The 18,246-nt window shown below is 38.3% G+C and overlaps 3 protein-coding genes and 1 long non-coding RNA gene across 11 annotated transcripts in view; 1 reads left to right on the top strand and 3 right to left on the bottom strand.

Annotated features, from left to right (window-relative positions):
* arhgap24 (Rho GTPase activating protein 24) overlaps positions 1 to 2,473 on the bottom strand; it is a 69,207-nt gene extending 66,734 nt beyond the window's left edge. Inside the window, exon 1 of the mRNA XM_008424527.2 lies at positions 2,025 to 2,473. The gene's annotated coding sequence lies outside the window, so the exon portion shown is untranslated. The remainder of the gene's footprint in view (positions 1 to 2,024) is intronic.
* A 1,603-nt stretch (positions 2,474 to 4,076) lies between these two features.
* On the bottom strand, positions 4,077 to 6,272 carry LOC103473891 (uncharacterized). Its single transcript, XR_535086.1, has 2 exons — positions 4,936 to 6,272; positions 4,077 to 4,848 (listed from the first exon to the last, which is right to left on the bottom strand). It is a non-coding gene; the product is annotated as an uncharacterized LOC103473891 (long non-coding RNA).
* Positions 6,273 to 10,910: 4,638 nt separating this feature from the next.
* esm1 (endothelial cell-specific molecule 1) lies at positions 10,911 to 13,019 on the bottom strand. The gene is made up of 3 exons (XM_008424526.2): positions 12,523 to 13,019; positions 12,090 to 12,233; positions 10,911 to 11,980 (listed from the first exon to the last, which is right to left on the bottom strand). Exons 1-3 carry the CDS (start codon positions 12,857 to 12,859, stop codon positions 11,901 to 11,903), a joined length of 561 nt encoding a protein of 186 aa, XP_008422748.1. The 5' UTR covers positions 12,860 to 13,019; the 3' UTR covers positions 10,911 to 11,900.
* A 661-nt stretch (positions 13,020 to 13,680) lies between these two features.
* The window catches only part of LOC103473888 (probable E3 ubiquitin-protein ligase HERC1), a 49,602-nt gene continuing 45,036 nt past the window's right edge, over positions 13,681 to 18,246 (top strand). For 7 of the 8 annotated variants that reach the window (XM_017307853.1, XM_017307854.1, XM_017307856.1 and 4 more), the window contains exon 1: positions 15,124 to 15,244. The gene's annotated coding sequence lies outside the window, so the exon portion shown is untranslated. Of the gene's footprint in view, positions 14,016 to 14,530; positions 14,596 to 15,123; positions 15,245 to 18,246 lie in introns of those variants that run through there. The other variant, XM_017307852.1, reaches the window with a different exon arrangement.

The raw sequence follows: 18,246 nt of genomic DNA, 5'->3' as shown, positions 1-18,246 counted from the left end.
TTGATTGATTGATTGATTGATTGATTGATTGATTGATTGATTGATTGATTGATTGATTGATTGATTGATTGATTGATTGATTGATTGATTGATTGAACCATTAACCCTCACCACATTCTGTCACCAACAACAAACGTTACTTTATAGGAATTTTATGCGATGCAGCTTCTCATTGTAAAGGAAAATAAAAAAAACATTACAAACTTTTAAAAGTTTTTCAAACCTGAAAAGTGTGGCATGTTTTTTTTTTTAATTAATGCCTCCCCACTGGCACCTGTCAACAGAAAATCCCATCTGATCTGTGGATCTCTCCAGCTCCTCCAGAGTCACTTCTTTCCCCACTCATCTTTTTAGGTGGAAATTCTTGTCTTGGCGGGTTAGCAATTGTGACATGCTCTTTCCAATTTGCAGACGATGAACTGATTGGCACTTTGTGAGATGCCCAGGATTTGAAATGATAATCTATAACCTAAATCTGCTTTCATCTTCTCCACAACTTTCTCCCTGACTTGTCGGCTACACTTCTTGGATGAATCTTGTTTGTTCACTAATATTCTCCCACAAATCTACATAACAGCTTCATTTCTTAGTGAGATTAAATTACACACAGGGGGACTCAGTCTATCAGTTAGTTGGTTTCCTTTGTTGATTGACATTTGATTTAAAGGTATCAGATTAAAAGAAACCCATCTTTAAAACTGTTCTTTATACAGCATTTTGAGAACACGTGCCATTTTACCCCCCACTTCAAAGTTATGTGTTACTTTGTGTTACATAAAATCTCAATAAGATACATTCTAGTTTGTGCTTTTCATGTGACAAAATGTAGAACAGCACAAGCGCTATAAATACTTTTTACAAGGCACTCTAGGAAGAAACACAGGTGAGAAATGCAGTCATTATCAACTGACCTCTCAAATTCTGGCACCTGTGTGTCATATTTCAGCTCCTTCTCATGAATCTTTGTTGCCCGGTTTTGTTTTTTGTCCTCTGCACTCACCTAACAGGACACAAACAAGTGTTTCCGAAAAATGTATTTATTTTGTTTGTTTTTTTCACACCGCCAAAGTGATCTCTACCCCCATGTTGTTCAAGTGCTAGTCTTCCCCCTCCGTCTCTTCATAAGCAGATATCATAAAGTCAGATCAGGGATCAGTCGAACCAGCAGCTGACACAGGGAACCTGATCCCTGTGGCTTTCCAGCAGCACAGCTTGTGTCTGCTGCATACATTCCTAGTGCAGGAGGGTCATCATCCCTCCTTTTACCTCGGCCCGTCCCCCTGTTTGCTTTCACATCTTCCCTTTTCCATTAAGCCATGAGGCCGGCAGCGGACAGAAGCTGCAGAGATGAATTTTCCATCCTTTAAGCCATTTTATCAACATCTCTGACCTGTCCGTTGAAGTCCATCTTCACATCATTCAACAATTTTCCACATCTTACTTTGGTCTAGTCCAGCCTGTCAGCACTTGCAATCAGTGAGATCCTGGCACTTGGTACACGACCGGTACATTAATCCAGAGATAATAGAGTTATAGCATATTCAGCTTACCCAAAAGCCTGACAGACGTCACTGCTTTGGAAGGATCTAGTAGGGATCTTGCATGTAAAACAGCAGAAATATATGGAAATCTGTTGGAAGCATGTAAAGCTCTGGTCTAATGAAGCCACAGGTGTTGTGCATTTTAATAACTTTTGTCCTTTTTGCAGTGTTACCGATTTTAATCTGTAATAATATGTCACATTGCCATTACATGATCGATCATTCAATTAAACTGTCAACTCTTGATCAGACGGCTCTTTTTTTTCAGTCAACTAAGTTATTGTAGTTAGTTGTTTTCTCAGATGCTGCAATGCTGCAAAATGTGTCACAGCTGTTTATTTTTTTACGTGGAGGTGAATATTACACATTTCCCTTTCGGATTCTCACACTCACATAATAAGATGCTGGAGAACTATAGATATTTACGCCTCCAAAGAACAGAAATTGAGATCAAAACCACCACCGAAACAGAGCCAGACCCACCTTCTTACACAGACAGCCTTGTTGAATCCTTCGGCTCTGTTGACTGGTGATGCACGGCTCGGGTCTCCAGTCCACTGACAGGTAATCAATCAACAACAGAAATCCAAGTCTGAGACAAGCTCAAGTAGGAGTCCCTCTCAGCTGCTCCGGCTGCTGCTGTTTCTCCCCTGACTGAGTCAGACTGTGCAGAGCGGACTGACTGAATTAACCGAGGCTCAGACGTGAGCTGTTAGAAACTTTTACCCTGGCTGCTCACGCCATCTGCATTCTGAGAAAAGTCTTCCTTGTGCTCAGGACGACTGTCATGGTCAAACACACACATGGGGATGGGGAGGGGGGGCACGGTACCCTTACAGCTGAAGTCCACCCAGAGACCTGCACAGTCACAAAAACACGCACACAAGTCTCACTCCAGGCACTGCAAAATGCAGCCCCAACTCCTCCAGTCATTCTGCCTGGTGAGGCTCAGGCTGTGTGTAGTTGGCTACAGAGAGGAGGAGGAGGAAGAAGAGGGAGGAGGAAGGAGGAGAGGGAGGGAGAAAGAGTGCATGAGTATGTTTGAGGAAGTCTTAGAACGAGAGCTGTGTTGGAAACCAGCTCAGAGTGTGTCTGACTTTCTCTTGTATTCCACAATGAACAGACGGAAAAGGGAGCTTTTTGACCTTTCAAACGGTCTTCCACTCATTTTAAACATCTGAATCAACAGCCGAGAATTTTCTTTTTCCTATGAATCATAAAGAGGAATAAAAAAATGTGCATTTTCCATTCATCATCTGTGACTAACCCCGAACACAGAGAGTGGAGGGAGACGGAGGGAGTCAGCACAGTTCCAAGGTGTCTTCAAAATGATGACATGAACTAATGGCTGTGTAAATGCAGCTCAACAAACATTTATTTAGTCTCGGCCCTCGCTTTGGTGAAAACCCAGCTGTATACACACCACGGAAACTACAGTCTTGTTTATTTGGGACTATCCTAAATGTTTTCTCGCTCCATAGTGATGCAATGGTTCCTTCTCGGGAACATTTCTACTGAGGAGCAGCATTTCCCCTCTGGATGCATACAAAGGATAAAGATTAGGATACAGAGTTGAAATTAGGATTAATAGAATTTTTTCAATTTGTGAATTTCCAGAATTTTGGGAGAATACTTTTGAGATTTTTTTTTTTTTTTACTTTAATTTCTTCAAACACACACAAGTCCTTTTTGCAGTGTCACCTTTCCAAGTCGACATAAGTTTCCTTTGTGTTTGGCAGAAGAACTAACCATAAACCTAACTTTCAAACATTTTGACTTGGGTCAAACTTTTTGGTTATGCTGCACAATTATCTTAGAATGACTTGCTGCAGGTTTGGCCCATTCATCTTGGCTCAACCACATATTCTGTGCTCTGCTCACAGATTTTATATGAAACTGAGACCAGCTCTTTGTGATGGCTGCTCATCACAAAGAGCAGCTTTGTGACATCCTTAGAGTTATTTTCCATTTTGAAGTCACATGCTTTACCTTTACCCCTAATTTATTTAGACGTTGCAGTAATATTTCCTGTATCAGAAACATTTTTTTTGTTGAACAATACAAATAAATTCACCCTCAAATCCTTTTCATTAAACTTTAATTTTGCGTAGAGATGAGCCGCTTTGATATTTGCATAAATATTTTTGCCACTTTTGGTCTGACCAATGTTTACAGTCTCTAAGAAAACAAAAAAATAAAACAAATTACCACATACAGTTGGCCACAAATCCATACTCATGTGTATCATTGATCAGCTTTTTTCTGTTAAACACCTCGTTTTTATAGTGTCATATTGTCAGATCTCAAACTGTTAGCATTGTCAGCATGATGAGTAAGAGCCAAGCTGTGTTCATTTTTGTCTTTCAAGCTTGATAAGAACCCATAGGATGCTGATTCGCTGGAGGAATCAGCATCCTATGATTCCTCGGATGCTGAGGATTCAATCTAGATTCTAGATTCTGCAGATAAGAGGTCACATCAGTCAAGTTTGGAAAATTACACTCATCAAGCTGTAAAAAAACTAGTATAGGCAACTTAATTTCCTTCTTTATTAAAAAAAGGAGAAAAGATTAGAAAGGCAGTTTCAAAAACATCATTTTCTCAATGTATCTTGCAGTTAGTGTCAGCAGTTGGATCCTCAATGAATCCTCCACAGTGCCCCTACAGGTCGCCTGTATATTGCATCTGTTCACAGCTTGGTGCTGATTTCTAAGAACAAGCACAACCATCTCTCACTGCTGCACAAAGAATTTTTTTATTTTTTTCAAATCACAAAAAATGTTTCACATTCACATTTTGATGGTTGTCAGTGTAGATCTAAGCCCTGAGCTTTTGTGATCTGAGTCAATGGGACCTGAGCAAAGACGGAAATCTTTATACAATTAAATAGCATTTTTAACCTTACATTTTCAGCTTATTATTAATTTTCTTTTCACTTTTGCGAAATCAATTGCTTTTGTATATATTTTTTCATATCTTATCTGGTTCTTGAGTGTAATAATTTGAGTTACTGCATTATACTAACATTCGCACAATTTTAATCAGGAATTTAGTACCACTATTTCGAGCTTATCCCACGCAGGGTGTGTCTGCTGGGTGTTATAAGAAGCCCACCCATACTAACTCCAAACTAAGTGTTGAGAATAAACAACAGTGGGCTCTGAACCACATGTGCTCGGTCGTCCTTCAGCACATTTTATTATATTTGCAGCACAAGGAATGTTGAACACGACGCGCTGTGACCTCATTGGCGTAGGAAGTGGTCGTCTGTAAACAAACTGGAGCTGCAACTTCTCCCGTGAGGATTCTGAAAGAATTCGTCCGACAGACAACTAATAAGATCAGAATGAGTGAATCTTCATACAATGAGCCTCTGGGAGTTGCATTTTTTTACCCCCAATGAGTCTTGGGGTTCTCATGACCTTACAGTCAGAGGTTTCGGACAGTCGGTGACTTCTGGAAAGATGACGGGAATTTTTTTGGAGATCCAAGCAGACGAAAGGGTTTTCCTGTTGGGTTGGAATAAAGTTATTTTAATTCAATCATTTTACAATTTGAGATATATAATAATAATTAAAATATTGTTTTAATTCATACTCATCTGGAACATTCCCAAAAGGCTTTTGATGTGCACTGAACAGCAGGAGTACCTTTCACACAGCATGTTTAGATGAATCACATAAAACTAAGAGAAATCTGAATATAGACTTGGGAAATTAATAGTTCCCTATCTGATCCAAGTTCAACATCCAAATTGGCTGCTGTGTATTTAATTCATTGTTACAGTTTGGGAGGGGAAAAAAAGTTTATCACATAAAAACTAAGACATGCATGGTTCTTCAAAATATAATCATATTTCCTCAGTGATGGAAGTTACACTCATTTATTTATTTCTATTTACTGTTAATAGCAGTGAGAAGCACAACAATCATTCTAATACTTTCCTGCTTTTTCAGCAAAGGCTCTGTTTAGTTTGTTTTGAAAGTGGGCGCATAGATGAGGGGAATAACATCACACCTAAGAACAGTGAAGGACAATGAGCATGCTCACACTGTAAATAAAGGCTCAAGAGTTCATACATACCACAACAACGCTTTCTCTGAACCTGAACTCAGAGACCTTTGACTTCTGCAAGGCACCACTCTTTTATTTTTAGAGGGGCGGAGGATAACATCCCAGTATAAATACAACGTAGCAACAGAACGCTGCAAAGTTGATGTTGCAGAATAAAGTAGTAAGCTACATATTTAGCATAGCTGGGATTTTTTTTTTACTACACTAAGTGTCACTAAGCTCTACTTTCTAAATATATGACTTTCAAATGTAAACCTTTTCATTTTATGTGTTAATACGTAAAATGAAAAAAAAAAAATACTGAAAATTTGTCATACATAACATGACATCCAAATGGACTAAACTTGGATTTGATGTCAAGAAAGGCAGAAAAAGTCAGTGTCTGCTTAAAATTACTCAACATAAGCTTCTCTCTTGGATAATCAAAGAAAGACACAGAGAGAGAGAAAGAGAGAGAGAGAAGAGAGAGAGAGAGAGCAAGAGAGAGAGAGAGAAAGGACAATTATAAAACACCCTATTTTCTGCAGACCACTGACATAAACTAAACCTAATTTTATCCCTAAAGTCACCACACCTTCAAAGACGCTTGTTTTGGGATTTCTGCTTCCAGTCTGCTCAGCATAATCAGAATATAAATACATTTCAGGCTGTTAAAAAAAAAAACCTGCATGACTCTCAGCTGAACTGCATTCAAAGCAATCTTAACATTTGCTGACCAGTGGAGTAGACAATGATTCAAAACGAGAAACAAATTAATACAGAGCATTCCAACAAAGCAGTCCTAGTTTTAATTTTAAAAATATATATATAGTAGAAAGTTTTTGTAAATCAAAGCATTCACTGACCCCATGTATCTATTTCCATAATGGAGTCTGTTCGGATATTTCAAGTAGTTCCGCAGTAACAAGAAAGAAATGCTTGTCTCATTTCTCCATTTCTTTGCGTTAAATTTACAAATCTAACCCGCTTGGATTCCTATACGCATAAAGTGTACACATGCACGTATTATGGCACATGAATAATCTATGAGCGGCTATATGTGGATGTAATAATGATCCATTATCCTCTCAGAGTTAGGGTGAGCTGTCATTCCGTTCAAGGTCACGTCTGACTTTTTGCATGTTGTAACAGCGCCCTCTGCTGATGAATTATGAAATTATTTATTAAGACATTTCAAGTTTGCGTTTAAATGTTCGTTTTTGCAAACGCGGTCCTTGGCACACATTTTTATATAGTAGTGGCTCTTATGTCCCATAATAAACTACAATCGCCTCAGAATTGTATATGAAAATCTATATGAAAAGGGTTAGCAGGTGTCTGTCTGGGTTTTGCAATTCTTGCAGTCACGTAATTATGATTAAGATTTTTTTTATTATTATTTGTGCAGTTTACAATTTTGTTAAGATTAGGTAATACAGTTAGCATTAGGTTTTGCAGGAAACCATTCACTCTTTCAACGAGGAAGATATTTTACAAATTTTTGCAATTATAGGTTTAAAAGTGGCAATTTTTCTGATCACATTTTGACATCTGATAAAAATGTGACTCCATCAATGATTTGACATCAGACAATACCTCTCTAATAATCCAGATAAACATGTGTGAGCACTTTATTTATGTTAAGAAGCATTGCATTTTGTTGGTAGAAAGTGAATTATGAACACTCAATTAAGATACTAGTACAAAACAGGAAAAACATACCCTGCAATTTAAAGTAAAACAAAATATAATACCATCGAATTGAATAAAGGATGATTGCAAACATCCATATGTGCATAGGTGGTACTTTTGAAAATGTTTCAGCATAGTGCCTCTAGAATGATACCAGATAGGAAGTAATTCAGGAATTCAGGAAGTAGGAAGTTCCACATGTAGATGCTCCTCACAGAAAAGGCTGCTTATCCCAAGGAAGTTCTCACTGTAGTCATTTTGTGACAACCATTAACTCAGCTGTTCTCTCAGGCACGTCTCACTCTATGTTTGCATGGAAAGTTCTAAGGAAGAAACTAGCAACGTGTTTGAATCTGCTGTGCCCAAAGTGTATTTGTGGTCTGCATGTTCGTTAATAAGTTGATTTCTTTAAGGAAAATCGTAGACTCGGTTTATTTTTCAGAATTCAAGCAAACCAGCATCAGCTTCCAAAATGGCAACCTGTCCAGCTTTTCAAACGATGTCACCATGTGGAAGGCAAGAGTAAATAATAGTAACATTTTCTCATTCTTACCAATCTTCATCTTTCTTATGACCTTAGAGGGTATCTGCAATCAGCTACATTCAAAAGGCAAAATAAAAAGTTAATTGTTCAGCAACAACGAAGCCTTACATACAGGAATATTCTTGTTAGCAGCTTACTCACGTTGTTGCATTGTAGTTATGCAAGAACTTGAATTCAAAGAAAAATTGTGCCTAAACACGTGAAACGCCACAGACTTGGGTAGAGATTCTGAACATTTTGCTTTCTAAGCTACTCTCTATGTTTTTACTGAGACATGTTGCTCCTTGTGTTATCGAATCAAGATTAAAAGTCACTTTTAGGTCAGAAATCTGCAAAGTCGCAAAGGCCAAAGCTACAGAATCTAGCTTCCTTTTTGCTGGTTTAAATGTTGTCTGGGAAACACAAGCAGAAAAAAAAAGAAAATCAGGGTTGGAGAGAAAATTAGGAGGAAGACAAAAAAAAATGTATCCATCTGCCTGAGTTCCCATCATTCCAGTCAGTGAGATGATGCATTTCCTGTTTCTCTTTACTGGCCTCCGTTTTGATGTTTCTAATCAATGTAATCAATCGCGTACTTTAATTTCCTTGTTTGCACGGTGCATGTGTTGTTTCCAATAAATCCTGTCACTCCACCGTTCTGGTAAACAGCCTGTTGAGGCTAGGGTCACACTGTAAATACCAGAACATCTATTTGTATCTATTATTAGTAAATCGGTGTTATTTACTACTTCATTCACGCACCTTTGTTTTTACAGCGGCCGCAGTGACGTGCTCAGGGAGTCAGATAAAGAGGTTTTCTCACCAATGCTTTCCTGTTATTTTCAAGGCTCCTTTGTTTTGGTTGCAGGACTTCGACCTGCTGGTTCTCAAGGGAACTAGAGGAACACTTGAGCCCGAGCACTTGAGAACGCTCCTGCCCCCACATAGACGACCACCATATCTGTCTGTACGGCTAAGCACGTTAATCTGATTTCATGCTATTCGAAATCTCTGGGGTGAATGTTGCTTTTTAAATGTAACAGTTTCAATCCACTGGAATTTACTGCAGTACTCCTCTCCTCTATTTTTGACAAGCAGCCACCAAAGCTAAAGTTAACCTCAAGATATTAGTATTTTCTTTTTGATAACCAATGAACAATTAGGTTCATGTGTTTTGCAGTGGTTTAAATGTTCTTTTCTTTTTATGGCCCCTGGATGATTCCCTCATGGAGTTATTTTGGTTGGAAGGGTTGGATCTTCACTGTACTTGAAGATCCAAAGCTTTAGAAATGTCATTGTACCTTTCCCAGGCTGTGACATGTCAATAACTTTGATTTTCTTTTGCTTTTGAGTTTCTTTTTGTTTGTTTGTTTTTTTGTTGTTTTTTTTTCAGATCGGGGCTGTTCAATAATCAATCAGACATGGGTGTGACCAGAGAAACTGAACTCAACTTTCCAAACAATTGTGGTCAACCAAAGAAAATACCTAAATTAGCAGGCTGACAGGGTTGGTTTAAATAGATTTTTTCATTTTAATTAACTGATATAAATATGTGCTTGGTGACATTGATGACCCCTTTTGCACCCCCCCCCCAAAAAAAAAACTAAAAAAAAAACACACACTACAGCGTGTTTATTTGAAATATATGACAATCTGTTTCAATGTATTTCATTATTCTTTTTAACTCTCGTCCTTTTAGTTTGTCAGTTCCTTTTTCCACTTGTGATGAAATTTGAATCCTTTCACAATGGTATTCCTATATGTTTTTAAATCTAAAATTCAGATTATCAGTTTGCAAACAATTTCTTAAAATTAGGTCAGCAAATTCCAAATGTTTATGATAAACATAAAGATCAGAAAAGTCTTTGCTTCCTACTCTTTCAGAACCTTACATTTCAACTTTTCACATTGGTTCGTCTCAAAGGAGTTTTCTTTTTATCATGAATTTACATATAATTTTGCACATCTCATAAATGTTGATATGCCAATGATTTCTCTTGGACGCAATCTGCTCACTTGATGTTGAGATGTCAGCTCTCAGTTTGGCAATAACAATAAAAAGAGCTAACTCTCAAACAGTCGACTGAGCCGTGGCAGTCATATATCACTGATAAATTCCAAGCTCTTGCAGTGTCACTTTGGAAAAAAAAAAAAAAAAACTGCTTTAAATTCCTGGGCAGACACAACAACAACAGGAAGAAGTACCATTTTCACAGGTGTCAGGAAGCACAGGAAATAAACAGCCTGAATACGGGAAAACATTTTCCTACCAGAAAGGGTGAGAGGTGAGGTTAATAGGAGTTATTTATAGCTAAGGGAGAATTATTGTGAACATTTGTCTGGTATTACTTATTACGGTAATTACTTTTTTTGAAATTGAAGTACTTTAACAATGCTGCACTTTATTTTAGTGGAGAAGCCTCAATATATTATAAAGTGACAATGTTTACAGAATAAAAACCATGAAAGGCTTTTTAAATATTGTATTCAATCATTTATAATATCGACAACATGCTGTATGAATAGATAAGCTTGTTAGAAATGTGTCTTTTTCCAGGTTAAGTAAAAGTTCATAACACTTCTCTTATAATGTCTTTGTATTTCAGCACTTTTAACAGATTTTTACATCAGTGAGACATTTTGCTTGCTTGGGAACACCGATTTATTTGATTTTCTACCTTTGTGGATGTTAGGCCACCTCACTATTTAAAAGTCAAGAATGTGGGAAAAAAAATCCCTAGCTTCAGTGTCATGGCATGTGAATTTGATGGATATAAAAAAACTCTTCTTCCTCAGGGTGCACACTTCTTTGCCATCTTTTTGCACAGCTTGTTAAGCTCCAAAGCTTCTATTATTTATTTACCTGTGAAGCAGATCTGTAGAGTTTGTCTGCAGAGATATTATTTTCCTGTGACATTTGTTCAACTATATCTGAGTTCAAAACTAAAGTTTGGCACAGGAAAACTCAGAAATACTAAAAGAATGTTTGAAAATGTTCGACTAAAAGTTTTTATGGACGTGCGGTACTTGCAAATCAGCAAACTCCAGAAGCTCCAGGAATATATAAGACATAAGACTTCAAGTGACAAAAGTGACAAAAGTCAGTTATAAGTTTTTATTGTGGAGTATGTTCAAACAAGGACAGAGAGCTACATATGATGCTTTTTTTCCCCCCAATAAAAACTGGATAATCATGGAAATAAGTGTTAAATGAACAAAAATATTGCTGTAAGTTACATTTAATAAGAAACAATATACAATGCAAAAGATCACCAAAAAAACACAAAGGCCAATAGGAATCAAACATTCCTTCATTTATATTTATTTCAGTGATTTCCAATTTAGGTTCAATTTCCAATGATTTGCCTTATCACATCCTGTACATTGCAGACAAAGAAATGTTGTCAGTATGTGTCAACGTTTAAAAAGTTATTAAAATGGTGATAGGAAAAAATGAACAACATAATGTCAACATTTAGAATGTATTTTTCTCTTTTTGATTTAAATCTCTGAAGAGTTTTAATTCTACAAGATAAGTGCTGTAAAACTCCTGTAAAAATTTCTAACAATTTTGCTCTTATGGACTTTATGCTTCATCTAAGGTCACGTTTAACTTTTTCTGATTTGAAGGCATATTGTTTTTGACCTAAATGTTACATCTGCAACATGAAAATCTAGTAATCCTGGAAATTTCAGGACATTTCCACTATCAAGTTGTTGGTTACAGTACAGCAGTCTGCTTTAACAATTCTGGACATGTTATTGGTGTCAGGAAATTAGGCTTCGTAAATGTTTTATACTCATTCTGACGACTTCAAGCCAGTATGCAATACAAGGAACTGTAATGTGCCTTTTGATTTAATTTAATATTAAAACAGGCTTTATCAAACATCATAATAGAAAAAAAAGAAAAAGAAAAGCAACAATTAAAGAGCAGAGATAACACTGCATATCTATATAAAAGATGAAACAAAAATCAAACAAGTTTTGAAATGCTGGTCAAAAAGTTTTTTGTTAAAACATACATTTTGGTTTATTTATAAATTAATGCAATAGTGGACTGAACATTTGAAGGGTTGTTTCTCTTTTTGTCAGCGAGGGTTCAGTCTTTTTGGAGCCGTGGATCTGTCTGTGCTCTGTGCAACCACTTGTCCTGATCCCACTTCAGACCCTGAGAAAACAAGTGAAGGAGTTCATTTTTTCTTTCCTCTTTTCACATACTGAGATCTAATGTGATATAATGTACATTGAGAGCAATTTGTCGGAAAGCACAGACTCACCTGTTTGTGGTCCAGTTTTGAGCTTGCTGGCAATTTTGGCAAAGAATGTGAGGGTAAGACAAGCTCCAGTTTCCCTGTCACAAATGCCTCCTTTGCAGCTGCAGGTCTTGCGGCACTCAACCCCATAGGTCCCATACGGGCAGTCTGCAAAGCAAAGGAAAACACTGGTTTTGTCACAAAAGCCCAAATTACATAAAATATATTTGAGTGGAGAAACGATAGTGCATATAAATGCAACATTTTACTATGGATAATCAAATTAGGTCTGGAGATATATGGCTTATTTATAGACTATAAGATTGTGGATAAATTGCTGACCAGAGCGCTAAAAGGAAAGGTTGTAAAACCATAAAAGGATCAGGATTTGAGCATAAGATGCAGTACTCAAAAAATAAATAAATAATAATAATACGACTAAGATTTCAGGTCACACCTTTGCAAATCCCGTATTCGTCTCCATAATCGTCCTCATCCTTGTAGAACTCGCAGAACAGCCCCGGTCCGCACTTGACGCCGTGCATCCCGGACACCGTGCGGTAACAGTGCTCGTTTCTGCCGGCCGCGCAGACCTGGCAGCAGCCGCAGTCGTCCAGGACGGTCCGCGTACAGCGCTGCGTGTCGCCGCAGCGGTCCACGCTGCATCTGTCCGGGCAGTTCACCGCATACTTCACGCCGGCGCTCCACGCCTCAGCATCATGCAGCATGAGTGAGGAGAGCACCGTGAGGAACAGGAGGGACATCGCTGGATGCGGGGTGGCTGGATAGAGCATGTGGAGAAGGTACGAGAGGAGCTGCGAACTCGTCTGAAGGACTCGGGTTGACTGACCCGCGGTTCATCAGGTTGCACGGTTATCAGCAATGAACAACTTTGTTTTGCCGATGGCCAATTTCCTCATTCCGGTGTTTCTTTTTCTTTTCTTTTTTTTTCCTTTCTTTGCCCAGCAGCCTTTTTTTTTTTTTTTTTTTTTTTTTAGAAATCCGGCTTGGAAGTGGGATCAACTGGGAACCTTCATCCAGGAACTGAAGTTGGCAGGACCTGATGTCATGAGTTATCTTTGGTTTGTTTTTGTCTCAGTGACGGAACACCTCAGCGTCAGATGGCAGCATGAGGACCTAGTAGGATGTGGAGTTGTTCCCCTACATCCACACAAGTTTCTTATAAATAACTATTGGGAAGCATAGGCATGAGGGCTATATTTAGATTTTAACGAAATTGTGTGAACAACAAGCAGTTAGGGTACCTATTAAGTATTCACTGTTTGCAGTGAGTATTCAACGTGGTCAATCATCTTTTTGTTTATCTTTAGAAAACAAAATTATTTAATTACAGAAAACCTGCTAAGCCCGGTGCTTGGGGTGTCATGCAGCGGTTCGCTGTGTTTTTGAGTTAAAAAATGCTTATAGTTGACAGGAAATTTGAACATATCACTTGATAATTAGGTGTTATTGGAAGACTGGAAGATTAATAGCTAAACTCCAACTATAAAGTCTAAAAAAAAAGGGTAATTGTTAAAAATAAATAAAATAAATAGCCTGGTGGGGTGCACAAGTAAAGCCTGGTGGCCCGCCAGGCTTATAATACACTGGGGAAAACCCTGTGACTTGTTTACACAACATTACCACCATCTAACTGTCATTCAACAGTGAAATTTCTCTGACAGACTCTGGTCAGTTCTCTTCTGTGATGCTTCTGATAGAACCTCAGCAGTGAAGCTAAATAGCAAATCATGTGTGGCTGCAAGGGGAAAATAATAAACATTTACTAATCAACATTACTGAATTAAATGCCTTATTTGGCCCTTGCCAATGTAGATACCAGAACTATTTGGGTCGCCATGGTGATAAAGTTGATATGACGACAATGACAATTAGACCAAATTCTCCATTTGTCTCTCTAAGTAGACAATGCAGAGGATTTTACAGATGGTAAGTAAGGTACAGCTTCTCTTTCTCGTATTGCTCTGCTTTTTTGTGTTGTTTACTTTCTATGGTCATCAGCTGATAGCTTGTGATCTTTGCTGATAATCAAATTATTGCCCCATGTGATTCATGGCCTCAGCTTTGTTGTCAAAACATTTCAATCTCTCTATTGGCGGGATATTATTATGGAGGTTCTGGTGTTTAACTTTTCCCTGGTAAAACTTCATTCTGACCTTCAGGTTTTTTTTCTTAGAGAGCAAACATTTGTCTTTAATTTAGACTTGTGCAATTTTTTTCAACAACAATGTAGTTTAACGCCAACATTAACAGCAGCCTTTATAGGTGCCTTGAAGACATGTTAAGATTTCTGGATTTTTCTTTTAGCATGTTGCAGTCTGCTTTCTGGGAGAACCTTCTTGGACAGTCAGACCTCTATTGATTACCCTTAGGTGTGTGTGTGTATGGTTGCATGTCCTGTGTGCCTCTCTGTTGCCCCAGTGATGAACTGGTGTCTTCTCCAGGATGGACTCCACCTCCTGCCCGCTGACTGCTGGAGGTACACCAGACCCATGCAACGTTAAAATTGGTGGGTACAAAAAAATGGGATGTTTTATCATTTGGCTGCAAGCTATTTGCTTTATTTTTTAAAATAGGTTTGCAATTATTATTATTAATACTATTAGTATAATTTGTGTAATTGTTATTACTGTTGTTTTTCTTAGACATGGAAAAACTCATTAGGGTTTTTTCCTACTTGACAAGATATTGTCGTTGTTTTTGTTGTAATAATATATAATGTAATATAATACCAAATAAACTGATATGTGGATCCTATAAGGTAACCCACTCACAAATGACTATAAAGATTTTTGAGGTTAAAGGTGGATTTGTGGCTACCAAATGATAGATAGAAGAAAATGCAAAAAAGATCTCTTGTATATACAAAATTATTTCTTCTACATCAACAGATGTGAATGGACTGTGTCCTTCTGGGGTTTTTGTCAGTGTTAGAAATACAAATTTAAACCAACCAAATACATTTGTGAGCCATCACTCCGAGACGCGCCGTGGCGCTAAAGTGGCGACCCACCGCCCCCTTGCATCAGTGGATAATGCTCCGCAGAAGAAGCGGGGAAACGCAGGGGAAGGCTGACATGATATTTGCGTCCGAGGGAGACCTCACTGGGACGGGACGGGTAACGCAAAGCAAACACCCTCGGAGGCTCGCCGTCAAGGTAACTGACACGCCTGCGGCCCTCTTTCATTCTATCACCGCCAGGTAAAATAGACGTAGACCGAGCTTCGCTGTTACACAGCGAGGTGTTTCTGCTGGGAGCTGTCAGAAAACAAGCGGAGGTGGGGCTCGGTCTGTCGGTCTTTTTACCGTGAAGCAGACTAGCAGCAACTGCAGTGCAGCCAGCCAGCCAGCAGCGTTAGCTCAGCTGTCACCGCAGATGCAGAATAGTGTTACACCAGCTGAATGACATGGAGGTGTCCGCTGTTTAAATCCCCATCCAGCAGCTCCGTGTTTATGTTGCTGCAACCGCCAGGCACCGAGCCAGAGAAAGAGACGTCAAGACTGATATATTGGCAAAAACACTGATAAATGGGCAGAAAGATTGAAACCTGAAGCGCAGGAGGATAATGTCGTTATGTTTCAATAATTTAATTATCCTCCAGGCTGCTCGTTTGTGCTCGACTCTGATTAACTTTTCATTTGGCCATTATAAATACAGTGTCCTCTGTACCTCAAAAGCTTATTATTATTATTATTATTATTATATTATTATTATTATTATTATTATTGACATGTAGCTGCCTGGTTTTGCAGTGGTTGTGAACGTTTGCACTGCAGCAAGAAGATCTTGAGGTCAAATACTGGCCAGGGTTAATGCATGATCTCCCTATGAGTTTGTGTGTCCTCACCAGGTTCTCTGGCTTCCTCCCACAATCCAACGTTTCCCCCTAATTACCTTTAGTTATCAGTGTGTGTCCGTGGTTGTTTGTCTTGTGTTTCCCCTGGTGACCCGTTCAGGATGCCCCCCACATCCTGACCTGTGATCGATTGTGGATAGGCACCACTCTCCCAGCGACCCTTCAAATATGAGTCAGTGGCGATGATGGCTATAAATGATTTGATAATATCTGCAGCTGGCTTTCTGACTGGCATCCAGAGTGTACCTGCTTTGGATCTGGTCGTCCTGGAAACAGCAGCTCAAACTGATAAGTCAGCATCCTCTTCCAGCTGATCTTAGCATTTTCCTTTATGTGTCAAATGTAGGTGGTTAGGCGATTTAAGTAAGCCAGAAGTCTTTGGTAATCTATGAATGAAGTGAAATGAGATGCTATTCTGTTTTGAAGTGATGTGTCTCTAGGGTTTTTGGTAAAACTAGAGATTTAAGATAAGCCTCCACAAGATCTCACATTTCTCTCCCCATGATAGGATAACACAAAGTGGTGCATAGTTATAAAAAATCAGTAAATGACACTTCAAATTCAATACAAAGAAAAGTCTGGAAAAGTGTGCCGTGCACTAGGTTTTGACTTCTCCTAACTCTGATACCTAGATATGAAATTCAGTGCAACCGAGTTCCCTGAGAGGTCGCCCAAATCACAAATAGAACCCACCTGCGTAATTTAGTCTTAGCCTAAATATAGCTTTTCTGTTAAGCTCTCAGAGTTTTATTAAAGATTGTTAGTGAGCAAACAACCTTATGAAGACCAACAAACCACACCAAACAAATCCTAAAAAAAAAAAGTTGTGGAGACCTTTGAACATCTCATTGTTCTTACCCATCATCATCTGAAACTGGACTGAAAAGGGCGAGACTGCAAAAACCTAAAAAGGACATGGCCGCTCACATAAACTGAAAACCTACTCTCATTAGCAAACTTTAGATGAGCTGCAGACACCCAGAACGCAGGTGAAAAACCAAATTGACAGCACAGTGATTAGTCAAGCATTCCACAGCCTGTATGGGACAGGAACAAGAACAAAGCCATGGTCGAAACAAAGAAATGACACTGGGGGAGATGAGACCAGAAAATGTTTTAAAATGGTTGTTTGTGGGGAAACCAATTGTAAAACATGCTTATTGAAGATGACGGTGGTGGCATCATGCTCTCTTGTTGTTTTTCTTCAGCTCAAACAGGGAAACTGTTCTTGCTGAAAAGATGTATGAAGCTAAATTCATAATTGTCCTGGAAGAGTGTGTTGTTTCCAGTCGTCATTATCAGTCGGTAATCAGAAAAGGACATTTTCCGGAAAAAATGAGAAACTAAATGTTTTACTTGGGAGAAGAAAAAAAAAGGATAAAAGGGGAAATTGTAATTATCTGCTGCTTCACATTTCTGGTGTTTTCTTGCTTTCGTTGCCTCGCTGGTGAGTCTATTGCTGTATCTAAGCTTGCTGTTATTTTTGGACTGGGTGGAAACCGTATAGCCCCCAGAAAGCCTTTAGCCTGGCAAGAGACAGGAGATTTTCAGACTATGATCAAAGTCACACACTTGATGATATTTCACAATTTAGCGTATTTCATGTTTTGTTGTAGGTTTTAATTTCAGGATTTATATTTTGGCATCATAATAACTCATTCAAGTCAGGTTTTTTTTTGTTGGGCAACATCAAATAATTCAGCCTCTGTGTACTGGAGTAAATATTAAACAAGCAGTACTAGAAATACAATTATTGAAGTGAAACTCATGTCTATTTTTGCTGTTGTGAGACAGCAGGAGCACTGGAAGTGGGAGGGTGTGATTCGTGCTGTACAATGTGAAAGTAGATGAGCCCCCCACTCGCCATCACTTTGAATGACAACACTGCTTCATCATTATGGCATCGTATATAAACAAAGGGACTGTAACTTTAACAAAAATGACGATAAAGAGCAGTCAGATAATCTATAGTTTCATAGTTACTTTAAAGAAAATTCTAAACCAGATTATAATCTGGATCAAAAACCTTGGTTAGTCACCTCAACTTTGTTTTAAATATTTATTAAGTATATCCAGAGGTTTGGTCCTAAATTAGCTTTCAAACTGAAAAACTGAACTGAATACCCAAACTTGTTTCCAACTTTAATTGCTAGTAAATCCCCTCCTTTCCCACACGCCCACCTCTCACAAAAAGTATGCTGTAAAACATTAACTTTGTTAACTTTGTTTTTATCATCTAATGTCATTAATCAAGTAAATTTAGTAATAAAATCAACCCAGGAATTAAATATTTATCAACAAA

This window comes from Poecilia reticulata, linkage group LG12, assembly GCF_000633615.1.
Source record: "Poecilia reticulata strain Guanapo linkage group LG12, Guppy_female_1.0+MT, whole genome shotgun sequence".
Taxonomy (NCBI): domain Eukaryota; kingdom Metazoa; phylum Chordata; class Actinopteri; order Cyprinodontiformes; family Poeciliidae; genus Poecilia; species Poecilia reticulata.
Note: the sequence above shows the minus strand (reverse complement) of the source record. Positions and strands in the feature narration are given on the sequence as shown.

What these genes read in the sequence shown, in the direction of transcription:
- esm1 (XM_008424526.2), bottom strand. Translation starts at nt 12,859, where the DNA reads ATGCTCTATCCAGCCACCCCGCATCCAGCGATGTCCCTCCTGTTCCTC. An exon ending in CGAATACGGGATTTGCAAAG is followed by an intron (nt 12,234 to 12,522) that starts GTGTGACCTGAA and finishes TTTGCTTTGCAG; the next exon opens with ACTGCCCGTATGGGACCTAT. An exon ending in CAAAACTGGACCACAAACAG is followed by an intron (nt 11,981 to 12,089) that starts GTGAGTCTGTGC and finishes TTGTTTTCTCAG; the next exon opens with GGTCTGAAGTGGGATCAGGA.